The 19,833-nt window shown below is 42.4% G+C and overlaps 1 protein-coding gene across 11 annotated transcripts in view; it reads right to left on the bottom strand.

The window, feature by feature from the left end:
• The window catches only part of GRIA4 (glutamate ionotropic receptor AMPA type subunit 4), a 230,750-nt gene that overhangs the window by 12,464 nt on the left and 198,453 nt on the right, over positions 1-19,833 (bottom strand). For all 11 annotated transcript variants that reach the window (XR_008330113.1, XR_008330114.1, XM_053385723.1 and 8 more), the window contains one exon: positions 17,816-18,063. Coding sequence is in view for 9 of the 11 variants with exons in the window: in XM_053385723.1 (XP_053241698.1) it covers positions 17,816-18,063 (248 nt within the window). In the remaining 2 variants the exon portion in view is untranslated. The remainder of the gene's footprint in view (positions 1-17,815; positions 18,064-19,833) is intronic.

Genomic DNA, 19,833 nt, shown 5'->3' with positions numbered 1-19,833 from the left:
CACCAGGGCTCTGAGATCCATCCCTGCTCCACCCACAGAGGAGAACAGGCAAAGGTTGCCTCGGTGTGTCACTGATGTATCAATGAATTCCAAACAAAACTGAACTTCAATTTTTGGAAACACAGGGTTGCTAACAATGGAAATCAGATAGCTCCTTTAGCAGAGGCTCATGAAATCACTGGATAGAATTTCCATGGCACCACATTGTCTGATGCTATCTAATGCCCAGTAGACACTGAACAGCAGGTTTAAAGCAAACTGACCTTGCTTAATAAAAATGTGGGCCATGTGGCAACATGTAAAAATGCAAGGCAGTGATTTCATCCTCTGTCAGTGACTGTCTTTTGCTGAGATTAAATCTTAGAATTGAAGCTGTTGCAGATAAGCAAAGGAGCTCTCAAATCCAGAAACTTATTCTGGATGTACGTGTTTTGTGGCCCACAAGGAGTTGGACGGCTCCTCATTTAAATCAAAGTTTCCAGGCTGAAGCCTATAAGGGCCTGCTGATATGGGTTAAGCAACAGGTCAGGGTACTCTTCAACTGGTCAGGACCATGGACAGCTCACCACAGGCCTGATTAAAAGGTAAGGATAGATTAAAGGCAAATCAGTAAGTAAGGAGTTTGGAGTGTTATTCCTGTGAGATTTTGGAGCCAACGGTGAGCATCAGTAGATGGTGGAGGACTATGTGGACTAAAACGGGCTGCACCCTATTAAAGGGTGCATGCTTCAGCCTGAAGTCTCCTGCTGCCTCGTGGGCATGGCAAAGTGCCCTACTGAGTTGCCAGTGTCCTGGAGACGAGTTATTGGAATCAAAGGGATAGGGCAAGGTACAGGATGGAGGCACCACTTGTCCCTTGTGGCTCCTCCAGTGCAGGCATGGGGAGTGTGTGTTGTCCTCCGCCTGTTGTTGGCTATCCATTGTGTACACTTAGTTGAGATTCCAGCATTGCACGGGGCACTGGACTACTAGATGATCCTCAAGTTCCCTTCCAACTCTACAATTCTACGATTGAACTCCCATCGGCACAGCCAGAATGGCCAATGGTCAGAGATGATGGGAGCTATATAGTCCTGGGCACATGTTCTCCATCCATGCTCTAGTGCAGGGTTTCCCAAACTTGAGTCTCTAGCTGTTTTTAGACTATAGTTCCCATCAACCCCGACCACTGGTCCTGCTAGCTAGGGATGATGGGAGTTGTAGTCCAAAAGCAGCTGGAGACCAGGGTTTGGGAAACACTGCTCTAGTGGGAGAGTTACTATGGAGGATATGTCCTTAGGTGGTTCTTGCTCCTAGTCCTTGCCATCTTCCATCTTGTAGAACTCTTCCCCTGATAGAGGGGGCTCTTGGGCCGTGACAGCTGTACTGGTTATACCTTTGCCCTGATTATGCCAACTCATTACTGTGGACCACCCTGTACATAAGGAGAGCATCTTTATGGGTCAGCTGTTTTGGAAACACATTTTGTCCTTTACTGCCTTTCATGCACATTTTTTTTTTTGGGGGGGGGGTTGTTACACAGATCCTTGCCAACTAATTATGAGGTTTCACAACTGTCTCTTAACAGAATTGACCTGAGCCTCATTTCAGTGGCTGTTAAATTTGTATTAGATAGTGAATACAGATAATGTAATTACTTGTCTGTCCCTGGAACTCAAAATACAGGAATACAGGCTGTGGTGTTAGCGATAACACTCTGCTTTTTTGTGGATAAAGCCTTTGGGGCTATGCTTCTCAGGCAATCTGACAAATGTAGTTTTATACAAGTACTCTAATTATGGTTTGTGATCAAGAGGGAGAGGAAAAAGAGCAAGGCTGGACTGAAATTGTTCATTTGCTTCCTTTGTTCCAGGAAGCAACTGCTTTTGAACCAGAGATATTTATTATGGATTTCCAATTAATCATTTAGATGACAACAGTTTTGTTTCCAGTTAGTACCTCAACCCACACCTTCCCTTCCCTTAAATATTTCCAGCGAAGTACTATTCATGGGGTGTTTTTTCTTGAAGATTTCAACCTCTCTTTCCTTCATGCTGAAAGTCAAAACAAAATGCTACTCTGTATATACGGGGCTGCAACCAGTATAGCACCAAGTTACTCATTCTGTCAGCACAAGGATGGCACTTCTCCCTCTCCTCCTGTATGCCCCCTAAATCTATTCTACGTTTTCCATCAACCCTGTGGGGCAGATTTGGGGAGGGTGTGGGGCATGTGGAGAGGGAGGAGTTCCATTACCCAAGGATAAATCCTTGTGCTGACAAGAACGTGTTAGGTGGATACCACCCCCCTTTGTTCTCCCCACTTCTTATTTTTTAAAAATTGAGGACCACCTGCATAGATAGTAAAGCATGAGACTGAATCTCAAGGTTGTGGGTTTGAGCCCCACTTTGGGCAACCCCCCCCCCATTTAAGGGGGTTGGACTAGGTGACTTGTGTCATCCCTTCCAACACTACAGTTCTGTGATTTTATGACACCGTGGCTGGAAGGTATAGATACAGTGGTACCTTGGTTTTCGAACGTAATCTGTTCCAGAAGACGGTTCGACTTCTGAAACGTTCGAAAACAGGCGCAAAGGGCAGTCTGCAAATTCAATAGAGGAAATTGGGGGGGGGGACCTCAGCGGAAGCCGTTAGACATCTGAGGCGCATTCGAAAATGGAAGAATTTACTTCTGGGTTTTCGGCGCTCAAAAACTGAAACATTTGATTTCCGAAACCAAGGTACCACTGTAACAGAGAACTGTCCTCAAATGATCTTAATGTAGACTGTAATCTTATTGGGGCAGGGTTCTGTCCTTTACTTATATTACTTTGTAAGGTGCCATAAGACGAGTGTAGTGGTTAGAGGGATGGACTGGGTCTGGAAAGTCTCCACTCAGCCATGAAGCTCCCTTGGTGACCTTGGGTCAGTCACTATTGGGTCAGATTGAGTTACATCACAGGGTTGCTGTAAGGATGATTGTAAGGGGATGGGATGAGAAGAATAATGTACACTGCCTTGAAAGCATTGTATGAAAGGTGGGACATAAAATAAACACACATGTTTAATAATATGCAACAACTGCTCTTACTAACAGAAAATAAATTGTGCTAAATGTGTCAGCAGATCCATGTTTTATTTTATCTCCCCCCCCCCTTTGCAGCCATGCATAAATATGAAACTATTTTAAATTAATGCTGTTTATTCTCATGTTGTCCACACTGGCTCTGGAGATGGGATGGTGTGTTTCCTTCATTCTTTAGTTATATCCCAGGGCATGGGCTGATGACACATGAGGCTACCAGATTCCTGAAACTTAACAGGTCTGGGTTTAGACACTCCTTGGGTAGGTGGTTGCTTGGAAACCACATGCATGATGGAAGGAAGATGTAATGGGTAAGTTAGGCTGAGAGGCAGTAACTGTAAGTGGGGATTTGAACTCTGGTCTCCCAGGCCCTAGTCCGACACTCTAACCACTGCACCACAATGGCTCTCATATTGCACCACCAGAACAGAAATACTGGGTGCTGCCCTGAATGTCTACAAATCTTATTCTAATGCCTCATAGTACCAGAGATATGTCCTCTGCCTATTTAGAGAAATTATCTGTTAATTGAGAAATTTCCAGATTTACTTGAGATGGAGATTCCCATGCCTCTTAAAAGAAAAATAAAGCAAAATCCATCGTGGGGGTGGGGTGGGGAATTACTCACCCTGGCCAAAATTCACCATTACGGATTAGGAAGAATAAAACTTTTCCACTTACTTTTTTGGGGAAGGTGTAAATTGCTGTTGATAGTCCTAAAATAACAATTAAAAAACCCTATAAAAGCTAATCATGAGAGGGTTATTTAGTAGGGTTATTAGCCATATCCATAGACAATTTCACAGCACAATAAGAAAAAAATGGAAATAAAAAGGAATGAAATAAATGAGATTTTTAAGCGCCTCTCATTGTTCTGAAATTAAGCTCAAATTGGTTATGAATCTAACCACATTGCATTCCTTGCTATATCTAACAGGCCATGTAAAAAACACTTTTGTTTCACACTGCCATTTTAAAAAAAATAGCTGTAGAATTAAGATGCAACCCAGTGTATCAAAATAAGCTGCTGTCCACTTTGCAATGAAACAGTATTGTTCTTCTGGCACAATATTTTGCATTTGCCCATCTGGAGGAAACTTATAGAAGGTTCATGGCAGAAAATGAAAATATTTTTTCTTAAAACAAAACTCTCAGAAATACCCAGGGTTGTGTAGGCCCAGCTAAGTTGCTCAGGTTTTATTTTATGATTTAGAACGACAGTACATAACTCTATCACGGAAGACAGTGAGCTTCAATTCAGTGCTTTTAAAGAGGCACATTGGGAAGTCATAATCTTTGAACTGAATCCCACAGAGTAGTTCCCTCAGCCCCAGTCCAAAGATAGAGCTCCTTGCAAGTAGAAGCTGCCTTGCCACTTCAGTGCTGGGAAACTCCACATAGACTTTCTCACTGGACATGCAGAGCTTCCCCACCACTGAATATGGAAGCTTCTGCACACATGGAGCTTTCCTGAGTCCAGCAGAGCCTCAGCTTGCAAACAATGACTGAGGGCTATAGCAAGTAGCTATAGGCAGCCAGTGCCTATAGGATTCTATGAACATTTCAGCAAACTCTCTAACCGTGGAGTTAGAATGCTCTATCGCTAAGTTTTAAAGCTTATGCAGAAATGTACAACTAGCTTGCATCATACCAGACATGCAAATATCTAGTTATAGGTAGGTAGCCGTGTTGGTCTGCCGTAGTCAAAACAACAACAACAACAACAACAACAATAACAACAAATCCTTCCAGTAGCACCTTAGAGACCAACTAAGTTTGTGTGCATGCACACAAAAGCTCATACCCATAACAAACTTAGTTGGTCTCTAAGGTGCTACTGGAAGGAATTTTTAAATTTTGTTTCGACTACAGCAGACCAACACGGCTACCTACCTGCAACTATAACTATGAAAGGCACCATATTGAGCCATAGGAAATGGAAGTCCATCAACTTCACCAAGAAACTTGCACAGGTACAGATTGACATCTTCTTTCTGACTAAATGCAAGAACCTGGACATTATACCTAAGGGTCTTAGAATTAAGAACCCTCTACAATCCACTGCTATCTGAAGAAGTGTGCATGCACATGAAAGCTCATACCAATAACAAACTTAGTTGATCTCTAAGGTGCTACTGGAAGGAAATTTTTTTTTGATGCAAATATCATAGAAGGTGATAAAATTCAATTAGGGGAAGAGCATTGTCCTGAATGTGTTTTTAAAAACAGTAGCACATTGTGAAGGTTTTTCCATCAGAGCCAGCCCAAGACATTCTGCCACCTGAAACAAGGGACAAGATGGCGCCCTATGCACAAAGAAGCTGACTAAACTGGCCATTGAAACTTATTTCAATAATGGCAGCATGGCAGAGTCCTCTACCACAACTGAGGGGAACAGGCCAGGCCATGTGTTGCACACAGTTCTGTCCTCAAACACCACCCCAACATCTACTGCCTGTGGTAACTACCTTATTCTGCCTAATGGTAGGGTTGGCCCTGAATACAAAACCGCAAAAAACAACAACAACCTGTTGCTTTAGTCCTGATAAAATGCGCCACAGGGCTCTGGTTTCCTGACACTTTTTGGGTGTCATTCCCTTTACAGATCCCTTAACTGAAAGTATGTCACAATGCTAATACTTACCTGTTTTGTTGCCCTCTGAAAATGGCACCTCTGGGCAAGACATTACTTCAAGCTGGTAATCTCAGTTGAGAAGAGGCATTCTAAAATTGTAAAAACTGCAACACTATTTTTAAATGCAGAGATCTTGGAGTCCATTAAAACAATGAGCTCAGCCCCCACTGAGGCATCTTAGAGAATCAATTCTATATGATTCCATGATTTTATGGCTACGTAGAGGATTTTTTGTTGTCGTTGCAAACAGAGGAGAAAGCATTAAAGTGATCTCTGACCTTATTCATGTGAACTGCCTGCCATTTCGCTATTATCTTAGCAGGATAAATCTTTTTAAATGTCAGAATCCCCACAGTTTCCCCCTTCTGTTCAAGGCAGAGTATACTTGGCCTCTTTTCCTTTTCCTTTTCCATGGCAGCTGCTATAAAGAAATATAAACTGTTTGCAGGTGCCATAATTTCCTGAGCATTTTCACATTTTAAGACCCAGAAACCCTACTGGCAAAATACATAATGGAAAGGAGAAAAAAGATGTTAAACTTGTGCCATCAATAAAAGCAATATAATAAGCAACAGTCTTGGGGATATGCAGGGCTTTTCTTTTTTTTCTAAGCCAGAACTCAGTTCCAGCCATTGCTATTATAAGAGAACAAGGGAGGCGTTCATGGTGAGTTCTAGCACCTATTTTTCAAGAAAAATAGCACTGGGGATATGACATACAAAATTGGACAAATCTATTTTGGCTATAGGACTAAGAAGCACCTTATCATCTTAGTGAAACAGTATAGACCAGGATTCAAAACTTCACACACACACACACACACACACACACACACACACGTTCACAAGATGGTGCCAATCAATTCTGATTTATTAATACTTTCCTCAAGTGCTTTAGTGCCATCTCTCTAGATAAAGAATAACTTTTATAACAAGACTAACAAATTTCTTATGGTATATTCTGTGGACCAGTTAGAACAAGTCAACAATGGGTAACCCTCCATATTTGTCCTGTAGGAAATGGTAATCAGAGGTACGCTTGAAGACTCAAGTTGCATTAGCTACCATGGCAGAGCAATGGCATTTGGGTTGGTTTAGACTAGAGCTTTTATTGATGGAGTGAGCTTTGCTAGATAAGTTGCTGGATATTTCATTTTTGCCTCTCTGTACTGAATGTAATATTTTGATTTTAACTATTGCTGGTCTGGATTTATTGAGTTGTATGATTTGTGTTGATTTCTCCTGTTTTATTGTGCCAGTCTTACAAGGTGACATATAACCCTGAATTTTAATAATAATAATAATAATAATAATAATAATAATAATGATGATGATGATGATGATGTGTTGGGGCTTGTTTTAATTACTCAGTAATTAGTGAAAGCCAGTCTGCACCTCCTTAAATATATTTCTTCCCATGTTCCAGATCTCAGCTTGGCCAAACTTGGGCTTAGGGGGCCAATAAAAACACTCAGGCCTATGAGAAGAGGTGGATAACTATGTATGATGATCTTCTTTGTTATAGATATAGAGCCAACAAGTTCAGTGATTTCAAGTGAGCACAGTACCATTGATACAGAACTGGCATCAGGACCTAACATCCTTCAGCAGCTGCCAAGGCCCCAACAGCCTAGTAGGGTCGACTGCTGACACCTGTCATGGGCCCACCATTTATTTTTTTTAAAGGCCTCTGGGCCTAGCTGCCATTTTCATTGTTGGAAATGGAAGCCATAGCCCCTAGTCACCTGCTGCTGCCTGGAGCACTGCCACCCACCACCAATGCTAGGTAAATTTGCCAAAGTCCACCAAAAGAGGAGGACTTTGCACAAGACTCCCTCAGAGTTGTAGATGGAACTGCCCCAACAGTCAATGTCTGAATGAGCAATAGGAAACTGCTAACCAGTTGGGATGCGAGTGGTGAGGCTAGCCTACAGAACTGCCCTTTCGATGCCTGCATTCCTGCTATTTACCTGGATGAGGTTGGGGTAGGGCAGCAGGTTTAAGGTGTATATCAGTGGGGCCAGCGACTGCCCCTGTGAATCTGGTGCATCCACCAGTGTGCTTACCCTGCTCCTGGTTCCATTTGGACAACCACTTCCTCTTTCAGTTCTATGTGCTTTTCAAGAATCAAGATTACAAAGCACGGATCCACATGGATCCTCAGGATTTTTGCATTGGGTCACCCAAAATTCACCATCAGATCACATAGCATGTCCATGGCTACAGCCTGCACCAAAAAACCCCCGCACCCACTGTTTCATGGGGCAGCAATGGCGCAAAAATGTGGTTACAAAGTACGGATCCACATGGATTCTCAGGATTTTTGCATTGGGCTATTCCAAACTCACCATCAAATCACACGTCTGTGGCCACAGCATGTACCACAAAAATCATACATCCACTGTTTCGTTCAGAATATATTTTTTTCTTGTTTTACTTCTCTAAAAACTAGGTGCGTCTCATGGTCCGGTGTGTCTTATGGAGCGAAAAATACGGCATTTCTACCAGATCTGACTTTTACCCAGATCCTTTGGAAAAGCAAAGAGTTTGTGCACCATCGCACGTACTTTTCTTCCTTCTCTCTCAATGGGTAGATTGTAAGGGGACTAATCTGTAGGATGCAGGAGAAATTTCTAGAGAGGGCAGCTGTCAGAGACTGGGCAGAGGAGGCATGATGGAGACCACCTTCCCATCCTGACTCTTCCAGGGAAGAGGAAGAAGAAGACAGTATAGATTAACAACTGGTTTGCGGGAGGTCACAGCTCAGAGGTAGATGAGAGGGAAAGTTGGGAAATCATGGGAGAGCAAAGAGCTCAACGACAGAGGGCACACAGCAGCACCCGTAGAGGAGATGACGAGGATGTGGGAGAGAAGGTGGGTGGAGATTCACTCAGGACAACACCATTATCCAAGAAGGCAGGTAGGTTCTACAGCCTCTCTCTGTAAAGATTGAAATAAAAAAGAACTGTCAGAAACTTTTCTTTGTCTTTATAATTTCCTGGGCAACCAGCCGGGAGCTGCTGACAGCATCATATACAGACTAGCTCAAAAATCCAGATGTGCCCACAGCTCTAAAAAAAGTTGGTGCCCACTGAGAACACTGTCTCCTTTGCTTAACCCTTCACCTACATTTTCCTTCCTTGGGTTTATTTTTTTTTTGGGGTGTTGCTGCTGGAGTTTGATGGAACCCTGGGAATAGGCATGAACATATGGTAACGCTGAAACCTAATGCTACACCAAACCGTGGCTTACGATGGCCATGCTGGCTCCCAGGGAGGAGACTGTGGGCTCAGCTACATTAGCCATGTTACAATGCTATAACTGCACTATAAACATGCAACACCAGATGGCACTGTAGAGCACGAAACTTTGTCTATGAGATTTTACATAGAGTTTTTTATTTCGTTATAATGATCCAGCCTGTATCTGCTTTGCTCCTCCCTAGTCATTTTAGCTCAGTGTGATGTGGCAGCTAAGCCAATGCTAGTTTGGCTTACTGTATCTGGCCAAAATTTCCTTTGCCAGGGAATAAAAATACTGGAATACTTGAAGTTCTTGTTTTAATCATATGCATCTGTTTGGATTTTTTTTTAAAAAAATGGCAAACAGCGTTTTGTTTGTTTATTTCTCAAGTTGATTTTTGGTGCTGAACGCTTGGCTGATAAAGCTGAGCCTGGATGAAGTTATGTTTTGCTAGTGACATAGTCTGGTAGGAACAATGTTGCTATAATAATTCGCTATCCAGCCTGTGCCCCCATCTCTAGACCCTGCAAGCATTTGAAGATTGCTGAGAAATGCAACAACTTGCAAATGTAGTATGAACAGTGGCTGTAGAAAGCCCCATATTATAATGCAGAGCTAGTTTCTTTAATAATTTGGCAACATTATAAAGTGAGCACCTCTAAAAAAAGAGGACCAGGTTTTGTTCTTCCTTAAAATTCAGCATCTGTCTGAGTGAGTTCCAAGAAAGAACTGTTCTTAAGATGAAATGAATTTACTTAGATGAGACTCTCATAAACCCTCACGGGGCTTATCTTACATTTTGTTTCTGATTACATAATTTTTGTTTGCAGCTATCATTTCCAGCATGGTAGACGTTTCTTCTGAGCTGTCCCAAATCTTGGATAAAAGTCAAAAGTAAAGAACTGAATGAAAGAAAATTCCTCTCACTCCATAGGGTGGCGGCCTAGGGATCTTTTTGTGACGAAAGGCCAGCCCCCACATCTTCCTCCCTAGGAGCCTCCAAAGAAGGAAGATGGGGGAACAAGGAAGAAGGGTGTGTAGATTTATCCTGGCTGTTCAGAGGAAGCAGAGCAAACTCTAATTTAGAGTAGAACCGCACTGCGAGTGGGTGATTGTAGTCACTCTAAGCTCAACAGGGACTGTAGCCTGTTGCTTCCTCATCGTCATCCTCCTCCCACAGATCACCCCTCTGCCCATAGCTGTCAACTTACAGATTTGAAAATAAGGGACCAGCAGCCTCGAAAATAAGGGATCAGCAGCCAAAATAAGGGATTTTCTGGCCACAGGTTATGTTCAACTTCTGAGCCCCTCTGAGCCAAAGGCAAAAAGCCCAGCCAGCAGCCAAATGAAGCCTCATCAATAAGGGACAGCAGCGGGACATGGCGCTGGGATAAGGGACTGTCCCGCCAAATAAGGGACACTTGACAGCTATGCCTCTGCTTTTATCTCTGGAGACAACCTGGTTCAAATCCTCACTTCCCTATTGCTCCTTGGGTGATGTCAGGGCAGCCACTATCACTCAACCTAATCTGCATCGCAGGTGTGTTGCTAGGGTAAAATAGGCATGAAGCGACTTCTGTGCACCTGTAAATCCCCCCTCCTTTTTATCATTTGCTGCCTTCCTGTTTTTTTTTCTTTTCTAGAGGGTGGGATTGTGTATGTCACCTTCAGCTCCTGGAAGGAATGGCAGGATATGAAGACACACACACATACACACAAACAAATACATACACTCCACATCCATCCTTCCACAAAACCTAAGATCCTTTGGGACCTGTACATTTCTCGTCCCCCCCTTATTGCTCAGGCTCATCAGTTTCAGTGTGTGGCTGAAGAATGAAAATGGAGCGTTGCGGCAAAGTGGTATCTTGAATGGTCTCTTTCATGAACAGCCTTGCCTGCTCTGCCATTTCTTTAACAGGACAGGCTAGCCTAAACTATCTCAGGTTAGGTGATTGGAGTATTTGTTCCCTTTATCCACTCATTCTGGATTGCCTTTTGATTTAAAAAGTGATCAAGGTGAGGGAGAATGCATTATGGTCATACATTATTCAAGTGAAACACAATTCAGATTAATCTCACTGAACGTGTTGCCATTTTGGTGAATCCATAGAGCAAGTCAGGAGAAAAAATGCTGCAAGTGCAAATAGCTTTTGAAATGAGAATTGTGGTGGGGGTTGAGGGAGAGAGGAAGTCACATGTTTGATTTCAAAGGTAGGCCCCCTTATATTCATTAGCCTATCTTTGAAATCAAGCATGTGGCAGGAAGCTCTCACTTTATTTCTCCCACACCATTTATGACACACTTCCAGCAATGTTCATATAAATTATACTTATTTTTGAACCTTCATTGGGGAAAATGCCATTGTGGAATATTATTGAGCTGGTTTTATGTTATGTTTACATTTAAACTAACTTGCCCCGCCATTTTCTACATAAACTTACATTTATTTTGTGAAACTAGTCTGAAGTTCTCTTTCCCCCCATTTCCCTGCACGATGTTAGCATAGCATAAAATTTTATTACAGCTGAGTATAATTTTAGAAAGTGAGCCGCCAAACAAAGGCACTTCTCAAATTCAGTTTAGTTTCTCATGGAAAATTTTCCGAATTGGGCAACAGTGCACTCAAAAGCATTGAAAGAAGCTGACTCATATTATTTGTTCTACTGTATTGTTTTAAACATGAGCTTTAATAATTTCAATCTGGGTTGGACTGCATTGAATTATTATAATAATACGGTATTTTGTTTCTGTGTTCAATCACTGTTATTATAAACTGCTTTGAGATGAGAGAGGCTTGAAGAAATAAAGGAATGAAGAAAGAAAGAAAGCCGGGGTGTTAGCTCCTGGCCATTTGAAGGAAGAAAAACAGTATCGTATTAGAATTTGGAGCATACATACAGGAAAAACAGCAGCAGAAACAGAGGTCCTGGGCCAAACTATTTTATATTACCATAGAAGACCAGACATTATGGACCTTCTGCCACTTTCAGCTGCTCCTTTAAGGATTACGGGTTTGAGTTGTTTTATTTTATTTTATTTGTTTAATTAAATTTATATACCATCCTTCATCTGAAGATCACAGGCTGGTTAACAGCATAAAAATACAAAAGGAGAACAATTCAGGAAACAGAGTTTTGGGGATGGACTTGCTCTTAGCACAGCAGGACCAAGTGGCTGAGGAGCTGGTGCCTCTCTCTATCTAGAGGCAAAGAGCCTGGACACCGTCCAGTTTTCACTAGGTTGAGTGAATAAACTACTTTGGGGGAATCTTCTGATAAACCCAAAGCACAGTTCAATCATCTAGGTAGTTTTTGTTCTTCCCTTGCAAAATACATAGACTGACCATGCGTTAAGCAAGCCAGGGGCTAGCAAGGACTTTTGCCCTTTAAAGCCACAATGGAGGAATAGAAATGGATAAGGAAGGCCAGCCTTCTCTAATCCCCCTTAGGTTGTACCAGTGATACAACTCTACCTATTTCTAATAACTTCCAACTCAGTGCTATTTACCAAAAGAAGCTTTGTTAAATTATAGATATTCCCTGAAGACTGACAGCAACGAACAAGGAACAGCATTAAAGTTTCAGCTACATGGAGCTAAATAAACCCTTTGAGAACAGCTACTGTATATTACCAAGACAGAGATGATTGTTCGGGGAGATTTGCTCCCTCAAACAAATAGCAGGAATATTGTTTAACAGCAACCTCCACTGGGTGCTCGTTGGTCGAACTAGAAGGGTACAGAGCCGAACGGTTGATTGTTTTCTAGCTAGGTTTAAGTGTTTGCTACTGTTATTTATTAATTAAATCAATTGAACCCTGCCTCTTCCTTCCAAAAAAATATTAAAATCATAAACAATACCAAAGTCAGACTCAGCCATAGGCTAGAGCATGACATTCTGAGAACAATTCTCCCTTCCTTCCCACCCAATCTAATAAGTGATTCTCTCTTTCCTCATATTAGAGTACAATAATTCTTTTGCAGTCATTTAGCAAAAGCAGAAGTGTAATTGCTCCCGCTTGGCCTGAAAGTGGTTAGGGATACCGCAAATTTCTGTCCCTAATGCAATTTCCTGTTCCTGTGATTTTCTGTTCCTAATGCAAAACCTACATTGTCAGGTGTGCAAAATCAAATACCCAGAGTGCAGTAGTTAATGTAATAATTCCACATGTGGAACAACTCCTGTTCTTTCCCACACCCGTGTACACTCCACCCCCCCCCCAAATCTGCTCTGGAGGATTGGGGAACACCCAGAACAATTGTAGGGGGTGCATGGGGACAAAAAGAGGGAAGGAAAGTCCCATTACACAAGCAGAAGTTGTTCCCAAAGTGCAAGGAGGTATTTGTACTACACTGAATACACAATGGAGAGTGGATGGAAAACATGTTGTAAACCAATTGTGAATAAAGATATTGTTATGCAGTAGTAAGTTTGGAGTATGCCCTGAGTTTCTTTCAGTTCTTATGATTTTGTATCTGTTGGGGTAGAACGTCTGAGAGCAAGTTTGCCAGACGGGTTCCTTTATTTAAGTAAATACTTTGGCTAACTACCAGTAGTTAAGCACCATGATCAGCATAATCAAAGGAGTTGCTCTGTGCCATAGAACAAGTGGGTGGGCCTCCCCTGCCCATCTAGCTACCAGGTAGGACAACAAAAGCCACTGTAGTGTGAGCTTGAAGCAGGGTGGAAGCTGAATACACAGAGACATGATTGCTCTGTGCTGGATCCAAAGCTGTGACAAATGGAGAAGCAAGATCAGTTAGGGTGTTAATACTGGGAGCCCCTCCATTTTATGCTCAGGTTGTATATATGTGCAAATATAACCATTTCCCCTAAAGACACGACAGTCTCCGCTGACCTTCATTCCAAGGAAACTAAAGCTGAGGAAGCATCAGGAACTCCTGGATTTCCTCACTGCTGAGAGATCTAGGTGGAATGAATGTGACAATGATAAGGGTCTGAATTACACCACCCCCTTTTTGGGGAGGGATGAATTTCTTCAAATACTTATTGCCAGTGTTCAAGGAAACAGAAAGATCTTCAGAAATAAAGGGGGAGGCTTTCGACTTTGCTAAGAATGGCTGAGATGCTCCTTTTATGGTCAACTTTCGTCCTAAAAATTATTCCTCTCCTCCCTTGCCTCACAAGTTGACGAATGATCCACATGTAAAATTGTTGCAGTTATCATAACTGATTGGCACTGGCTAAAGAGCTGCAAAACAAGTTACAGAGGGCACCAAATTAGAGGCAGAGAGAATAATTACTGCAGTGGGATGGGGAAGATGAGAGTTTAGGGCAAAGAACCACACCATGTCCAATGGAATGGCTGGCTCAGTTTAAAAACATGCAACCAGCTGGCACCTCTTAGAACTATGGAGAATGCTATCCTGAAATCCAAACTGCAAACTAAACTACACTCCCCTTGTTCATTGGTAGCATAGTTTCATTGCTTTGCATGGCATGGGACAACAATTTAGAACAAAACAAAACAAAACAAAACAAAAGCCTTGCCCTTAAGCACTAACCACTCATTAGTGGTTCCTAGCATGTGTGTTCAAATGGCACTCTTCCACTAAGAAGATTAGTTCTGACTTCTAGCTGCTGAAGATTTACCTGTCTTTTATGTTTCCCTCTCATGTTCCATCATCTTAAGCCATTGTTTTAAGCTGCTCAAAAGTCCAGCAGGTTCACCATCCTCCCAAACACTCCTGCAAGATCTTGTCCCTCATTTCATCAGATATGGTGTTGTTGATGATCATAGCTACACATGGAATCCATCCATGAAATTCAATGAGAAGGCCAGGGAGTAGGAGCAAAAATCAAATGGTTGTTTCCCCAAAGCAATGAAAAGGTATCACTTAAAAGCCCTCCTCAACACCATCCCCAATCTGATTTGCCCCATCTCTTTGAAATAAAATAATTTAGAGATGGTCTGCTCACAGATCCTCCCAGCAGCGTATTTAGATGGGCTCCTACACACTGAGCTTTATCCAAAATAACTGTGGGTCACACAATGACTTGATGCCAGGCTGTGTACAAACATTACTATTCTGACACAGCCAGTGGCTTTCACTCTATTGCCACAAAAGCCTGACTTCTGGTTTTCCTAGCACAGGTATCAGCAAACTGGAAGCGGGAAGGAAAAACTGAACTATAATGTGGTCCTAAAATGTAATCATTCATCTTGTTTTTATTATTGCTTGTAAGCCACTCTGAGCCCGGCCTTGGCTGGGGAGGGTGGGGTATAAATAAAAAATAATTATTATTATTATTATTATTATTATTATTATTATTATTATTATTATAAGACTAGTCAGAAAAAGAAAGCATTTTCTGCAGTACTTCCTTCCCCTATTTGCTGACATGGATGGACCACAATGGAAACGAATGACTAATTATCAGTTGAACAACACAAGGCTACAGAGTTGGTAAATAACAGGAATCAGGAAGGGTTCAAATAGAAACCCATTCCCCTGCTCAAGTGTAATGAAGGCAACTATGAGTGACAATAGATATTAGTGATGTATGAGCTCACCACAGCTCTTATAAGATTGCCTTGGAAAATGAGCCACGCTATTTCCCCCAAAACTGGGAAATAGCTTGGGCTTATTTTCAAGGCAAGCCGAAATCAGAAATAAACTGCCCGCAAACCAACACCCATCCCACCTAATGATCCAACACTTCTCTTCAGCCATCTCTGCTTGCTCCTCCCAGAGTGTCATTACTTCCTTCCTCCTGCCTCCTTACTTGCAGAAGCATGATGCCATCACCAGAGAACTATTACATTAGTCCATTGTTTTGAGAAGGGGGAGTGAATTTGGAGGTGGGTGGAGAGACCTCTCTCTTTACTTCGCTGGTGCACATCATGGCCCTATGTAGCATACCAGGTCACAAGGATTCCACAGGAAATGCAATGTTCCCAAATTCCCCCGTAGCCCTTGGTGAAATTAGGGGCTTCTTAAAGCCAGATGGTCTGAAGCTCAACATCAAAAAAATGAAGATCATGGCCACTGGTCCCATCACCTCCTGGCAAATAGAAGGGGAAGAAATGGAGGCAGTGAGAGATTTTACTTTCTTGGGCTCCATGATCACTGCAGATGGTGACAGCAGCCACGAAATTAAAAGACGCCTGCTTCTTGGGAGAAGGGCAATGACAGGCCTAGACAGCATCTTGAGAAGTAGAGACGTCACCTTGCCAATAAAGGTCCGTATAGTTAAAGCCATGGTTTTCCCAGTAGTGATGTATGGAAGTGAGAGCTGGACCATAAAGAAGGCTGATCGCCGAAGAATTGATGCTTTTGAATTTTGGTGCTGGAGGAGACTCTTGAGAGTCCCATGGACTGCAAGAAGATCAAACGCATCCATTCTTAAGGAAATCAGCCCTGAGTGCTCACTGGAAGGACAGATCATGAAGCTGAGGCTCCAGTACTTTGGCCACCTCATGAGAAGAGAAGACTCCCTGGAGAAGACACTGATGCTGGGAAAGATGGAGGGCACAAGGAGAAGGGGGCGACAGAGGACGAGATGGTTGGATAGTGTTTTCGAGGTTACCAGCATGAGTCTGACCAAACTGCGGGAGGTAGTGGAGGACAGAGGTGCCTGGCGTGCTCTGGTCCATGGGGTCACGAAGAGTCGGACACGACTAAACGACTAAACAACAACAACAAAGCCAGATGATTTGCAGCTGCTAGAGAGGAAATCTGGGCATTTTGTGGACACATCTGTCATTACACATTTTTCCTAGCTCGGCCTTCCCCAGTCTGTAATCCTCCAGGTATTTTGGAGTCCAAATCCCATCAGTCCCAGTCAGCATGGATTATGGGACTTGTAGTCCAACAGTAACTGGAGGGCAGCAGGTCGGGGAGATTATCCATGTTCCACACACTGTAAAACGAGGCATTTGAATTTTTCATTCAAACTATTTGATAACCCTAAACTGTGCAAAGCTGCCACTGTTTTCAGAACTCAAAAGGATTTATGAGTTATTGCATCGTCAGCACACATCAACACAACTTAGCAATCAAACTGATTTGTTAGGGGTGGGGAAGATATTGGCATCTTTGTATGTAAAAGCAAAGACATGCAGGAGAATCCCATGCATGTTTACTCAGAATGAAGTCTCCTATTTTTCAGTGGGGCTTACTCCTAGGTAGGTGCGCATGACATTCCCTTCTAAAGTTGCAATCTAGTGTCCACTTACTAGGGAGTAAGCTAAATCAAACCCATTGGGACTTACTTCTGAGTTAAAACACATAGAATTGCACTGTATGATGCTTTAAGTTCATACGGTATAATTTTGCATCCTAATTCTTAAAACGTTTATTTCAAAAATGGTGGCTTTGAAGTCAGTAATAAAGCTGGGAATAAAGGCGGCAAAGTTTTAAAATATTTTATGCACAAAAAGACGCTTTAACAAAGGACTCACTGAGGCTGTTTTTGTCTCAGTAATACTGTCCTTTTGAGATCATGGCGGGACAGGGAGATTCTCACCTAATGTCTGGCCACCCAAAATATGACAGGCTAAGCTACTCAGTGATATCATGCAATTCAATAAAATAAAATAAAAAACCTCTTGAGCCTGAATAGCACTTGGAGCTACATTTTGTCTTGAGGACAACTTGGAAGCAGTGTCTGACCAGTTTGTTTTTTATATGGCCTTGATAGATATACACCAATTGTGACTATTCGGTGGACTATGTTATTCATACAACCGTTACCTCCTTGTCGATCTAAAATGGGAAATGGGAAAAGGAAGAAAAAAAAAGAACATACCATGTCCACAGAACAACACAAAAAGAACTAGATCAGGGGCATCAGGGAAGGTGGAATACTATAACAACACATGTTATATTGTTATACTATTCCACCCACCTTAATGAAGAACCCTTTGGTGTGGCTACGCCATAGCCTTTCGAATCCAGATTTCCTCCCACTTTCATGGTGTCACATGGCTTGCGCTGCTCAATGTATTCATTCATGGTGGACTCCAGGAGGAAGGCAAACTTGCCCTTGGACTTGCGGACACGGGCAACTCCCTCAGCCGTAGTCCTAGCGAACACGGACGGGTCTGTTGTGCTCATGTACGCCCACATCTTTTCATACACTGCTATTTTAGATCTCTGAAGGAAATTAAAAGGAGATTAGATGCAGCAAAGGGACGAGGTCGCCACAGAAACAGGTCACAATGCATAATGTATCAGGAGTCAGGTGTTTTTTGATCGCTCCGTGGAGGGAAAAAGATACCTTTTTGATAGCATTAGAGTCATTCGTAGGAAGATACTGCAGTCCTGACATTGCTTACCGCCGAACATGCTCGCAAGTTTTATGCGCAGCCATGTTAAAATCATTTCCAGGCAGAATCACGACAAACAGAAGAAATTATTGGAGGTGTCAGAATGACTGGCAGGAAATGTAATGATTGCTAAATGTAGCCTTTTGTACAGGTTGGTTCGATGCAAGCAACAAAATTTGGCTACACACAGGGCTGTGGAAAGAAAAGTTGCACAGACTGTTGCTGTGTGTACAGCCTGTGCATTTCCCCCATGGAATGGTCCCATCCTGTGCAAATAGCCACCTCTGGATCATTCATAGAGGTGGCCATTTGGCACTACATGGGAGCATCAAATCCACGCAAAGTAACTCTTACTCATGCTATCTAAAGGCCAATTCTGCCATTCACCAGCCCTGCTAGACCTGCTAATAAAGGGAAAAGGCCAGGAAACAGCTGAATAGCACCAACGTATGCAGTTAATAGCTAAATAACCATTTCCTATGGTCAGATGCAAGCTTGAAATACTTGCTTGATAGACCCGCCTTGAATAGATTTGCCAAAGGCCTGTCTATGGCCATTACCTATTAACTGTCTATTGCCCAGTTATCACCCTAGTGAATGGAAGGCAAAAATAAACTCAGAATGTGCACTAAGGCAAAAAGTCACTAGTGTAGTAGAAATAACTAAATTCACAAGGCACGCAACAGTGTAGAATGTGTGCATATGCTGAGTAAGAAAAGAAATCACACCAGTGAGAAAACATGGTGTGGTTCTCCTGGAAGCTTTATGTAGGTCTGAGGAGCACCTGTTCAGACATATCCTTGTTTTAAGAGGCTTAGCTTTTGAGAATGGCTGATCTGCCTACAGCTCCCCTTCTTGGCTAGAGCTGGGTTATGGCACAGACAATGAATCACCAACAGGCATCCTTTGAGTTTCACATTCAAACCCCACTGCAGGCTCAAGTCCTGGCATCTGGGGTGGTGGAGCATGTCCCAAGGCCCTTTTGCATTCCTCTGGAAGTATAACAGGGCTCAGAGAGGACATCCCTCTAGAAGCTCCCTCAAGGGTTGTGTCAAACAGCTGAAACATGCATTGTTAGGTGGTTCTTATACCGTTTCATTGAACTATGTTCTATTCATATTTAGGACAGAAGGCCAAGGGTAAAAGTGATGGAGGACATAATTTAAAGTACTATTATACCACTTTGACAGTCATGGAGAATCATGGGGACTATAGTTCATTCTGGGAATTGTAGTTCTGTGAGGTCAGCACCCCAAACAAACTACAGTTCCCTGGATTCTCTAGGACCTTTAAAGTGGTACAATAGTGTTTTAAATGTATGGTGTGCGTGGAGTCTAAGAAATTTCACCACTTGCCTAACTATTCTATCAAAGGCTAGGCTGTTTCCAGTGTTTAAGAGTTTATATTTAATGGCAATGAACACAATCCTGTCCAAGTTAAACATTTTCAAGTCTCCATGGCCAAGTATATAGTGGCATCAGTGGGACATAAGAGTCCTTAATTATGCCCAGCAATTTCTGTTTCCAAGCTTGTAGAAAAGGGTACGTTTTACATTTCTGTAGCAGAAAAACAAAATTAAAGTAACGTGAATAGAAAG

The sequence above is a fragment of the Podarcis raffonei genome, chromosome 4 (genome assembly GCF_027172205.1).
Source record: "Podarcis raffonei isolate rPodRaf1 chromosome 4, rPodRaf1.pri, whole genome shotgun sequence".
NCBI lineage: Eukaryota > Metazoa > Chordata > Lepidosauria > Squamata > Lacertidae > Podarcis > Podarcis raffonei.
Note: the sequence above shows the minus strand (reverse complement) of the source record. Positions and strands in the feature narration are given on the sequence as shown.